Genomic DNA, 13,093 nt, shown 5'->3' with positions numbered 1-13,093 from the left:
TGGGAGGACACGCCCCTACATGGGAAGACACGCCCCTACATGTGAGGACACGCCCCTACATAACTGAAGTGGCTGATATCACAAAATCCTACAATGGTAGAAAGAGGCGGTCTGAAGGGCAGAGGCCCAGATCATGGCAGGACAGGAGCAGGACCTGAGCACCAGAGCAATACAGGCCCAGATCTACCACACCAGACAAGACCCAAGGTGTAGGCTGTGCAAAGGGCCCTGAGACCATCCCACACACAACTGCAGGTGCAGATGCTGCAGGGACAGCACACATTTAAATAATATTAAGATTTATAATGTTTAAGATTTTAAAGTGAACATCTATTTAACTGTATCTCTGCTCTGTCCCTTCTTTCATCTGTTTAGAACTGTAAAAAGAAAATATCTTACCGTCTGTTGTTGATTGCCTGAATAAAAAGAATAAGTACATCATGAGAACAGAGAAAAGTGGAAAACATTCACAAATCTACTGTGAAAACTGTATTTACCCCTGCGCTTTTTCACAAACTCTATTATTATTATTATTATTACTGCTGCTGCTGCTGCTGCTGCTACTGACGCTCCCACGATGAGGGCCTCAGGGTTTTTTCCTGAAAGAGAAGATGCACAAGACAAAGGACAGTAAAAGAGGGGAAAAGAAGAAGAACAGATGATGCAGATGATGCAGATGAAGCAGATGATGCAGAGGCTCAGACCTTCAGTCACCTCCAGCTCTGTGTGGATGTGAAACGTCTCTGTGTCAGTCTTGAGTTGACATGACAACAGTCCGGAGTGTTCTCTGGTCAAACCCTGAAACACAAACACTTCATTCACTTTGTGTCGGGCAAAGTCAGACTTTACATTAAACACAAACACTTCATTATCTATAAGTCCTTACCTCTTATTCAGAGTCAATAATAATAATAATGTATTAATGACTTGGCTCAGTGGTCAGAATATTGACCTCTGACCCGAAGGTTGCTGGTGTGAGTCCCGCTCGACGTCTCTGAACGTGGAGAGTGAAACTACAGCTCGTGTGTTTGCAAAGTTTGTGTAAATTGTCCTTCAAAAGTCCTGTCCAAAGGTTTAGGTTAAGTCCATGTCCAGGTCCAGGTCCAGGTCCAGGTCCAGATCCAGGTCCAAGTCCAGGTCCAGGTCCAAGTCCAGGTCCAGGTCCAGGTCCAGGTCCAGATCCAGGTCCAAGTCCAGGTCCAGGTCCAGGTCCAAGTCCAGGTCCAGGTCCAGGTCCAAGTCCAGGTCCAAGTCCAGGTCCAGGTCCAAGTCCAGGTCCAGGTCCAAGTCCAGGTCCAGGTCCAGGTCCAGGTCCAGGTCCAAGTCCAGTCCTCATCACTGATGAGTACCTGATTATACAGAATTTAAAAAAGATGAAAAAGATCTGACCTTTATCAGCAGACTGGTGGTCTCGGTGAGTGTGGCCCGCTCGCTCCAGGACTCATTGTAAACCGGTTCTGATCCGGTTTGGTTTAAAATGGTCTGAGTTTGGTTGAAAGTCCAGACGAGGCTCTTCACTTCAGCTCGTGGAGAGGAACAGCTGATGGTCACGTCTGAACCTGTGCTGCTGGAGAGAGCTGCAGAGAGAACACGTGCCACATGAACACAGATGCCCTCCCATCCTCCTGTGAGTGACCCTGAGCGGGTCAAATGTAGAGAAACATTCACACGCTTCACTCACTGCTCCTCCTGTAGGTGGCGCTCCTCCAGCTGTGTGGCGTGCTGACATTACAGCTGTATTCATGTGGAGCTGTGTGAGGCAGAGACACAGAGCTGAGCACAGACCACACTCCACCTGATTCAGAAGTATGAGTTTGACTTTGGTTCTTGTGGAGAGCTTCAGTCCTGTTCCTCCAGGACACCGAGGGTTTGTGGAGAAGTCCCTCAGATCTACAGAGGAGCTGCTCTGCCTCCTGCTGCAGAGACACCTCCAACACTGGAGCTACAGACACAGGAGGAGAACTTATGTACAGAGTTACACCAAGTATTACTCTCCAGATACACACAAAGAACAGTATTTACCAGAAACCTTTACATTGACATAAGACTCTCTGATGTCTCCTTTGATGGTGTTGACGTAACACCTGTATCTTCCTTCATCCTGACCTCTGACCTCTGACAGCAGCAGTGATGCGTTTCCTGTGGACAGGTCCTCCTCAAACAGAGACGTTCTGTTTCTGTAGTTCTGGTGCTGAAACTCGAACTGGTTTTGATTGTAAAAGTAAATATGAACTCGAGTTTTATCATGAGGTTCTTTGATCCAGTGGATCACAGGGTCAGGTCCAGGGTCAAAGCTGCAGGGCAGAACACAGTTCTCCAGAAGAACACAGAGGACCTCAGGATCTGGAGGAACCAAACAAAGACAGAGTTCCTTTAAAGCTGAGATGTCAGAGCTGCAGAGACGACAGGAGCATTTACTTCTCTCTCTTGAGTAAAAGTGTTTCTTTTCTCTGACTAAAGCTTTATGTGACAATATGAAATGATTTGAACAGGTTTCTTGCTCCTTCAGACGTTTGACCCAGATATTCTCTTGTTTATGTCATGTGTCATATTCATCATAATGGACACAATACTAAGTGTGAAACTGTGAAAACAAGATCATCATCAAGTTTATGTAAAATCTACATCCAAACGAGTCATTATTCTTCATTATCAGCTGTTTATCCTCTCAGAAGTGTTGAGCCCACGTGTTTTATCTTATCTATACATATATTATTACACATTATACTTTTGTGAAGCTAAAATACAATTCTGAAGCTGAAAAACTCCTTTGAAACAGAAATGTAAATGAACTGATGACTAAACATTAGTATTTGGATCTAATGTCATTTAATCTCTGTAAATATGTTCTGTTGACTTTGTTTTGCCTCCACCATTTAAAAAGTCTGTTATTACCCTCATCGGGCTCATCTCGGACGGGGATGAGTCTGTCTACAGGAGGTGGAGCGGCTGGTGCAGCCGTAACAACCTGGAGTTCAACGCCAAGAAGACAGTGGAGGTGATCGTGGACTTCAGGAAAGTCACAGCCCCGCCTCATCATCACAGACCCCCCCATCTCCACTGTGGACTCCCTCCACTTTCTCTGCACCACCATCACCAGGACCTCAAGTTGGGGCCCATCAGCTCCTCATCAAGAAGGTCCAGCAGAGGATGTACTTCCTGCAGCAGCTGAGGAAAGACAAGCTGACAGAGGAGATGATGGTGCAGTTCTACACGGCCATCACTGAGTCCATCCTCACCTCCTCCATCACCTCCTCCATCACCGTGTGGTACGCTGGAGCCACAGCCAGGGACAAACAGAGACTACAGCGCCCTCTGCTGAGAAGGTGATCAGCCGCAACCTTCCATCTCTGCAGGACCTGTACGTCTGCAGGACTCTGGGACGACCACGTCGAATCACAGCCGACCTTTCTCACCCGGCACACGGACTATTTGAGCCACTCCCCTCAGGTAGGAGGCCACTCCCCTCAGGCAGGAGGCCACTCCCCTCAGGCAGGAGGCCACTCCCCTCAGGCAGGAGGCCACTCCCCTCAGGCAGGAGGCTACGGTCCATCCGGACCAGAACCTCCCGTCATAAGAAGAGTTTCTTTCCCTCTGCAGTTGGACTTATGAACACCACCTAAGCACTTTGCACTCACTGCACTGTCACTTCCTATTGCACCACATATTTTATTTTATGTACATATCATGTCTATTTATAACTTTACTTAGCTATTTTTAATACCCGGTAGTTATTTGTTATTTATTGTCCATTGTTTTTGTATTTATTGTTCAGTGTTATGTTTGTGTTGCACCGAACCGCCAGGACAAGTTCCTATGTCCGTGAATCCTGTTCATTGATAAATGACAATAAACTTATTCTGATTCTGACTATTAGAACACAACATAAACACTGACCGAGTGAGTGACCGAAGGTCGCCTGAGAACCTGTTCATCAGATACTTAGATAACTCAGATACTCTGATACTCTGATACTCTGATACTCAGACACTCAGATAACTCAGACACTCAGATAACTCAGATACTCAGATACTCAGATACTCAGATACCCAGATACTCAGATACTCAGATACTCAGATACCCAGATACTCAGATACCCAGATACTCAGATACTCAGACACTCAGATACTCAGATACTCAGATACTCAGATACTCAGATACTCAGACACTCAGATACTCAGATACTCAGACACTCAGATACTCAGATACTCAGACACTCAGATACTCAGACACTCAGATACTCAGATACTCAGATACCCAGATACTCAGATACTCAGATACTCAGATACCTGTCGGGCGTCGGCCCCAGAGGTAAATGTGGCTCTGAACTGGTTTTGTTGGTTCTTTACATAATAAACAGAATGTCTGACCTGCTCCTTGTGCAGTCGACCATAAAAGAACCAGAAGAGTCGCCGCCTGGTTTAAAGACATGTCCACGATGTTTAATGTTTAAGTCCAGAGACGAGAGACGAGTCACGTCTGCGGAATGGCCAGCTCTCACTGACAGAGAAGACAAACAGGTTTATTTGGTACAAGATTCCAGTCAATCGAAACCCTGATTCATACTCATAAAATGATAATAATGTCACAAACACGACTTGATTTTATTACAGTCTTTTCTGGGTTAAAGTTCTCACACATTAAGTTAGAGATTATCTTCATTGAACTTTGAGCTGTCATAAATATGTTTATGACAAATAGAGACTGTAGTTAATCAATTAGCTGTAATTAACAGAGAATGTGTAGAAAAGACACATATTAACTATGTTGGAGCCTAATAATAGACTTTTCAAACGATGGAAGCAAAATAAAGTCAACCAGAATATATTTACAGAGATTAAAGGGCATTGGATCCAAATACTAATGTTTAAAGTCTTTATGACAAAGAAATAAGCAACGATTGTGAATTTACAACTTATAAATGTCAGTTCATTTGCTTTTCTGTTTCAAAGAATGGAATAAATACTGTTTTATGGCCTTAAACTATGTAAAACATCCATTTCTGTGCGCATTTATTCACTAATATCTTCATCAAATACTAAATGGCATTAGAAAAGTTTATTTAATCTCCAGTAAATACAGTAAAATGTCATGTTAAACGTGTTTCTCGGACGTGTCTGAGGCTTTCACTTTGACTAAACCACCAGGACTTTTCATACTTTGTGACATTCAGACAAAATGTTTGATCTGCTTGTGTATGTCGTTAACATTATTTGCATTGATCGTTGCATTGATAATTTTCTAATGTTTTTAAACTCACATCACATAAAAACACACGAGCTACAAACACATAAAACAGATGAAAGGATGTAATAGAAAACACAAAGGTTCAGAACGAGCATTGAACCCAAAACCTGCTCATAAAATGATGTAGATGATCGTAAATGAAGGGCCCCTGAAAGCTCCCCAACCGCTCTTGACCCTGATCCAGAAAGAACTGGACACACCCCCCTCCCAGTCTACCACGCCCCGGCAGAGCGCCAACATGAAGCATAACGTCTGAGGTCAAAAACAAACAAATCACACTAGCAGTCTCTTCTGATCAATAATAATGACCATGTGACCACCTGAGCTCACAAGCCCCACGCTGGAGGCTCCATCTCTCGTCCTTTAACCCCGGAGGTCTCCTTTAACCCTGGAGATCTCCTTTAACGCTGGAGATCTCCTTTAACCCTGGATGTCTCCTTAAACCTTGGAGGTCTCCTTTAATCCTGGAGGTCTCCTTTAACGCTGGAGGTCTCCTTTAATCCTGGAGGTCTCCTTTAACCCTTAAACCCTGGAGATCTCCTTTAACCCTGGAGGTTTCCTTTAATCCTGGAGGTCTCTTTTAACCCTGGAGGTCTCCTTTAACCCTGGAGGTCTCCTTTAACCCTGAAGGTCTCCTTAAACCCTGGAGGTCTCCTTTAATCCTGGAGGTCTCCTTTAATCCTGGAGGTCTCCTTTAATCCTGGAGGTCTCCTTAAACCCTGGAGGTCTCCTTTAATCCTGGAGATCTCCTTTAATCCTGGAGGTCTCCTTTAACCCTTAAACCCTGGAGGTCTCCTTTAACCCTGGAGATCTCCTTTAACCCTGGAGATCTCCTTTAACCCTGGAGGTCTCCTTAAACCCTGGAGGTATCCTTAAACCCTGGAGGTATCCTTAAACCCTGGAGGTATCCTTAAACCCTGGAGGTCTCCTTTAATCCTGGAGGTCTCTTTTAACCCTGGAGGTCTCCTTTAACCCTGGAGGTCTCCTTTAATCCTGGAGGTCTCCTTAAACCCTGGAGGTCTCCTTTAATCCTGGAGGTCTCCTTTAACCCTGGAGGTCTCCTTAAACCCTGGAGGTCTCCTTTAACCCTGGAGGTCTCCTTTGTCATTGTTCCTCACACAGATCTTCAGCATGTCATTGTTCCTCACACAGATCTTCAGTGTGTCATTGTTCCTCATACAGATCTTCAGAGTGTCATTGTTCCTCACACAGATTTTCAGCGTGTCATTGTTCCTCACACAGATCTTCAGTGTGTCATTGTTCCTCAGACAGATCTTCAGAGTTTCATTGTTTCTCACACAGATCTTCAGCGTGTCATTGTTCCTCACACAGATCTTCAGTGTGTCATTGTTCCTCAGACAGATCTTTAGCATGTCATTGTTCCTCACACAGATCTTCAGAGTGTCATTGTTTCTCACAAAGATCTTCAGCGTGTCATTGTTCCTCACACAGATCTTCAGCGTGTCATTGTTCCTCACACAGATCTTCAGAGTGTCATTGTTCCTCACACAGATCTTCAGCGTGTCATTGTTCCTCACACAGATCTTCAGTGTGTCATTGTTCCTCAAACAGATCTTCAGTGTGTCATTGTTCCTCACACAGATCTTCAGCGTGTCATTGTTCCTCACACAGATCTTCAGAGTGTCATTGTTTCTCACACAGATCTTCAGCGTGTCATTGTTCCTCACACAGATCTTCAGTGTGTCATTGTTCCTCACACAGATCTTCAATGTATCATTGTTCCTCACACAGATCTTCAGCATGTCATTGTTCCTCACACAGATCTTCAGAGTGTCATTGTTTCTCACACAGATCTTCAGTGTGTCATTGTTCCTCACACAGATCTTCAGTGTGTTATTGTTCCTCACACAGATCTTCAGTGTGTCATTGTTCCTCACACAGATCTTCAGCGTGTCATTGTTCCTCACACAGATCTTCAGCGTGTCATTGTTCCTCACACAGATCTTCAGAGTGTCATTGTTCCTCACACAGATCTTCAGCGTGTCATTGTTCCTCACACAGATCTTCAGTGTGTCATTGTTCCTCAAACAGATCTTCAGCGTGTCATTGTTCCTCACACAGATCTTCAGCGTGTCATTGTTCCTCACACAGATCTTCAGAGTGTCATTGTTTCTCACACAGATCTTCAGCGTGTCATTGTTCCTCACACAGATCTTCAGTGTGTCATTGTTCCTCACACAGATCTTCAATGTGTCATTGTTCCTCACACAGATCTTCAGCATGTCATTGTTCCTCACACAGATCTTCAGAGTGTCATTGTTTCTCACACAGATCTTCAGTGTGTCATTGTTCCTCACACAGATCTTCAGTGTGTTATTGTTCCTCACACAGATCTTCAGCGTGTCATTGTTCCTCACACAGATCTTCAGCGTGTCATTGTTCCTCACACAGATCTTCAGTGTGTCATTGTTCCTCACACAGATCTTCAGAGTGTCATTGTTTCTCACACAGATCTTCAGCGTGTCATTGTTCCTCACACAGATCTTCAGCATGTCATTGTTCCTCATACAGATCTTCAGAGTGTCATTGTTCCTCACACAGATCTTTAGCATGTCATTGTTCCTCATACAGATCTTCAGAGTGTCATTGTTTCTCACACAGATCTTCAGCGTGTCATTGTTCCTCACACAGATCTTCGGTGTGTTATTGTTCCTCACACAGATCTTCATTGTGTCATTGTTCCTCACACAGATCTTCAGCGTGTCATTGTTCCTCACACAGATCTTCAGCGTGTCATTGTTCCTCACACAGATCTTCAGAGTGTCATTGTTCCTCACACAGATCTTCAGCGTGTCATTGTTCCTCACACAGATCTTCAGTGTGTCATTGTTCCTCAAACAGATCTTCAGTGTGTCATTGTTCCTCACACAGATCTTCAGCGTGTCATTGTTCCTCACACAGATCTTCAGAGTGTCATTGTTTCTCACACAGATCTTCAGCGTGTCATTGTTCCTCACACAGATCTTCAGTGTGTCATTGTTCCTCACACAGATCTTCAATGTGTCATTGTTCCTCACACAGATCTTCAGCATGTCATTGTTCCTCACACAGATCTTCAGAGTGTCATTGTTTCTCACACAGATCTTCAGTGTGTCATTGTTCCTCACACAGATCTTCAGTGTGTTATTGTTCATCACACAGATCTTCAGTGTGTCATTGTTCCTCACACAGATCTTCAGCGTGTCATTGTTCCTCACACAGATCTTCAGTGTGTCATTGTTCCTCACACAGATCTTCAGAGTGTCATTGTTTCTCACACAGATCTTCAGCGTGTCATTGTTCCTCACACAGATCTTCAGCATGTCATTGTTCCTCATACAGATCTTCAGAGTGTCATTGTTCCTCACACAGATCTTTAGCATGTCATTGTTCCTCATACAGATCTTCAGAGTGTCATTGTTTCTCACACAGATCTTCAGCGTGTCATTGTTCCTCACACAGATCTTCGGTGTGTTATTGTTCCTCACACAGATCTTCATTGTGTCATGTTCCTCACACTGATCTTCAGAGTGTCATTGTTTCTCACACAGATCTTCAGCGTGTCATTGTTCCTCACACAGATCTTCAGCATGTCATTGTTCCTCACACAGATCTTCAGTGTGTCATTGTTCCTCACACAGATCTTCAGCGTGTCATTGTTCCTCACACAGATCTTCAGAGTGTCATTGTTTCTCACACAGATCTTCAGTGTGTCATTATTCCTCACACAGATCTTCAGTGTGTCATTGTTCCTCACACAGATCTTCAGCATGTCATTGTTCCTCACACAGATCTTCAGAGTGTCATTGTTTCTCACACATATCTTCAGTGTGTCATTGTTCCTCACACAGATCTTCAGCGTGTCATTGTTCCTCACACAGATCTTCAGAGTGTCATTGTTTCTCACACAGATCTTCAGTGTGTCATTGTTCCTCACACAGATCTTCAGTGTGTCATTGTTCCTCACACAGATCTTCAGCATGTCATTGTTCCTCACACAGATCTTCAGAGTGTCATTGTTTCTCACACAGATCTTCAGTGTGTCATTGTTCCTCACACAGATCTTCAGTGTGTCATTGTTCCTCACACAGATCTTCAGCGTGTCATTGTTCCTCACACAGATCTTCAGCGTGTCATTGTTCCTCACACAGATCTTCAGCATGTCATTGTTCCTCATACAGATCTTCAGAGTGTCATTGTTTCTCACACAGATCTTCAGCGTGTCATTGTTCCTCACACAGATCTTCGGTGTGTTATTGTTCCTCACACAGATCTTCAGAGTGTCATTGTTTCTCACACAGATCTTCAGCGTGTCATTGTTCCTCACACAGATCTTCAGCATGTCATTGTTCCTCACACAGATCTTCAGAGTGTCATTGTTCCTCACACAGATCTTTAGCATGTCATTGTTCCTTATACAGATCTTCAGAGTGTCATTGTTTCTCACACAGATCTTCAGCGTGTCATTGTTCCTCACACAGATCTCCGGTGTGTTATTGTTCCTCACACAGATCTTCAGTGTGTCATTGTTCCTCACACAGATCTTCAGCGTGTCATTGTTCCTCACACAGATCTTCAGCGTGTCAATGTTCCTCACACAGATCTTCAGCGTGTCATTGTTCCTCACACAGACCTTCAGCGTGTCATTGTTCCTCACACAGATCTTCAGTGTGTCATTGTTCCTCAAACAGATCTTCAGTGTGTCATTGTTCCTCACACAGATCTTCAGCGTGTCATTGTTCCTCACACAGATCTTCAAAGTGTCATTGTTTCTCACACAGGTCTTCAGTGTGTCATTGTTTCTCACACAGATCTTCAGTGTGTCATTGTTCCTCACACAGATCTTCAGTGTGTCATTGTTCCTCACACAGATCTTCAGCATGTCATTGTTCCTCACACAGATCTTCAGAGTGTCATTGTTTCTCACACAGATCTTCAGCGTGTCATTGTTCCTCACACAGATCTTCAGTGTGTCATTGTTCCTCACACAGATCTTCAGCGTGTCATTGTTCCTCACACAGATCTTCAGAGTGTCATTGTTTCTCACACAGATCTTCAGTGTGTCATTGTTCCTCACACAGATCTTCAGTGTGTCATTGTTCCTCACACAGATCTTCAGCATGTCATTGTTCCTCACACAGATCTTCAGAGTGTCATTGTTTCTCACACAGATCTTCAGTGTGTCATTGTTCCTCACACAGATCTTCAGTGTGTCATTGTTCCTCACACAGATCTTCAGCGTGTCATTGTTCCTCACACAGATCTTCAGCGTGTCATTGTTCCTCACACAGATCTTCAGCATGTCATTGTTCCTCATACAGATCTTCAGAGTGTCATTGTTTCTCACACAGATCTTCAGCGTGTCATTGTTCCTCACACAGATCTTCGGTGTGTTATTGTTCCTCACACAGATCTTCAGAGTGTCATTGTTTCTCACACAGATCTTCAGCGTGTCATTGTTCCTCACACAGATCTTCAGCATGTCATTGTTCCTCACACAGATCTTCAGAGTGTCATTGTTCCTCACACAGATCTTTAGCATGTCATTGTTCCTTATACAGATCTTCAGAGTGTCATTGTTTCTCACACAGATCTTCAGCGTGTCATTGTTCCTCACACAGATCTTCGGCGTGTTATTGTTCCTCACACAGATCTTCAGTGTGTCATTGTTCCTCACACAGATCTTCAGCGTGTCATTGTTCCTCACACAGACCTTCAGCGTGTCATTGTTCCTCACACAGATCTTCAGTGTGTCATTGTTCCTCACACAGACCTTCAGCGTGTCATTGTTCCTCACACAGATCTTCAGCGTGTCATTGTTCCTCACACAGATCTTCAGTGTGTCATTGTTCCTCAAACAGATCTTCAGTGTGTCATTGTTCCTCACACAGATCTTCAGCGTGTCATTGTTCCTCACACAGATCTTCAAAGTGTCATTGTTTCTCACACAGGTCTTCAGTGTGTCATTGTTTCTCACACAGATCTTCAGTGTGTGATTGTTCCTCACACAGATCTTCAGCATGTCATTGTTCCTCACACAGATCTTCAGAGTGTCATTGTTTCTCACACAGATCTTCAGCGTGTCATTGTTCCTCACACAGATCTTCAGCGTGTCATTGTTCCTCACACAGATCTTCAGTGTGTCATTGCACATGCAGGCTGAGGCTAGTGCTACATGCTAGTACAGGCTGAGGCTAGTTTTACATGCTAGTGTAGGCTGAGGCTTGTGCTACATGCTAGTGCAGGCTGAGGCTAGTGCTACATGCTAGTACAGGCTGAGGCTAGTTTTACATGCTAGTGTAGGCTGAGGCTTGTGCTACATGCTAGTGCAGACTGAGGCTAGTGCTACATGCTAGTGCAGATTGAGGCTAGAGCTACATGCTAGTGCAGGCTGAGGCTAGTGCTACATGCTAGTGCAGGCTGAGGCTAGTGCTACATGCTAGTGCAGGCTGAGGCTAGTAATACATACTAGTGCCGGCTGAGGCTAGTGCTACATGCTAGTGCAGGCTGAGGCTAGTGCTACATGCTAGTGCAGGCTGAGGCTAGTGCTACATGCTAGTGCAGGCTGAGACTAGTGCTACATTTTAGTACAGGCTGAGGCTGGTTTTACATGCTAGTGTAGACTGAGGCTTGTGCTACATGCTAGTGCAGACTGAGGCGAGTGCTACATGCTAGTGCAGAATGAGGTTAGTGCTACATGCTAGTGCAGGCTGAGGCTAGTGCTACATGCTAGTGCAGACTGAGGCTAGTGCTACATGCTAGTGCAGGCTGAGGCTAGTGCTACATGCTAGTGCAGGCTGAGACTAGTGCTACATTTTAGTACAGGCTGAGGCTAGTGCTACATGCTAGTGCAGATTGAGGCGAGTGCTACATGCTAGTGCAGATTGAGGCGAGTGCTACATGCTAGTGCAGACTGAGGCTAGTGCTACATGCTAGTGCAGGCTGAGGCTAGTGCTACATGCTAGTGCAGGCTGCGGCTAGTAATACATGCTAGTGCAGGCTGAGGCTACTAATACATACTTGTGCAGGCTGAAGCTAGTGCTACATGCTAGTGCTAGTGCAGGCTGAGACCACTAGCATGCCACTAGCAGTTAGTTGTGACCTACTGGACTCAGTAGGTCACATGAGAATGGTTAAGATCACTCAATCCAGAAAGTTTGTGCTTCTGCATTTCCTCTCCAGGTAAAACAATGACAGTCTCATGATGTCACTGGGTGTGAGTCTGTGTGTCCTTTTACCCAGTAAGACACATGACCTTTAACCTCCCGACCTGGAGTGGTGTTTGTCCCACTTCAGCCTCAGTATTTATCTGACCTTCAATGTGCCGTCTCCAGAGAAGCTTCTCTTCCCTGTTCTAGTACTTACACCTCCTCATCTTCTGACCTCCTCATCTTCTGACCTCCTCGTCATCTTACCTCTTCATCTTCTGACCTCCTCGTCATCTTACCTCTTCATCTTCTGACCTCTGTGGGACTTTCACGGCTGAAGTGAGATGCACCGCAGCCACATCACCAGCAGATGACGCTGTTTGACCTGCATTCACCTTTTTTCAAGTGTTTTTTCACTTTAGTAAGAATATAATAAATAACTAAAGCTCCTGAACATAATTAACTCATTTATTCATTCACTCCAGTCCAAAGTATAAAACAGTATTCACAGTATTCCCCTGCAGCATTTAAAAACAAATACAAGAAATATCAAAACTCTTTCTCGTGTTCACTAAATATTCAGCAGCTAAAACGACTATCAGCCTGTTTTTAATTTGTCCTGAAGCGTCCAGAACAAAAAGTGAAGGACGAGCATAAAACAAACAAAACAAACTCAGCACCAGGATTTAATAATAACA

The 13,093-nt window shown here is 44.4% G+C and overlaps 1 protein-coding gene across 1 annotated transcript; it reads right to left on the bottom strand.

Annotated features, from left to right (window-relative positions):
• Positions 1-342: 342 nt before the first annotated feature.
• On the bottom strand, positions 343-12,689 carry LOC140364917 (CD276 antigen homolog). The gene is made up of 8 exons (XM_072451297.1): positions 12,663-12,689; positions 5,448-5,499; positions 2,023-2,343; positions 1,682-1,942; positions 1,390-1,577; positions 705-798; positions 498-599; positions 343-416 (listed from the first exon to the last, which is right to left on the bottom strand). Exons 1-8 carry the CDS (start codon positions 12,687-12,689, stop codon positions 364-366), a joined length of 1,098 nt encoding a protein of 365 aa, XP_072307398.1. The 3' UTR covers positions 343-363.
• Positions 12,690-13,093: the final 404 nt, after the last annotated feature.

This window comes from Eucyclogobius newberryi, unplaced genomic scaffold (assembly GCF_026437365.1).
Source record: "Eucyclogobius newberryi isolate DKJ021-1_F unplaced genomic scaffold, fEucNew1.0.hap1 SCAF_18, whole genome shotgun sequence".
Lineage (NCBI taxonomy): Eukaryota > Metazoa > Chordata > Actinopteri > Gobiiformes > Gobiidae > Eucyclogobius > Eucyclogobius newberryi.
Note: the sequence above shows the minus strand (reverse complement) of the source record. Positions and strands in the feature narration are given on the sequence as shown.

Coding starts and splice junctions, on each gene's coding strand:
- LOC140364917 (XM_072451297.1), bottom strand. CDS start 12,689: ATGACGAGGAGGTCAGAAGATGAAGAG. Junction 1,578..1,681: donor CGCCACCTACAGGAGGAGCA/GTGAGTGAAGCG, acceptor TTCTCTCTGCAG/CTCTCTCCAGCAGCACAGGT. Junction 799..1,389: donor CCACCAGTCTGCTGATAAAG/GTCAGATCTTTT, acceptor TTTGTGTTTCAG/GGTTTGACCAGAGAACACTC.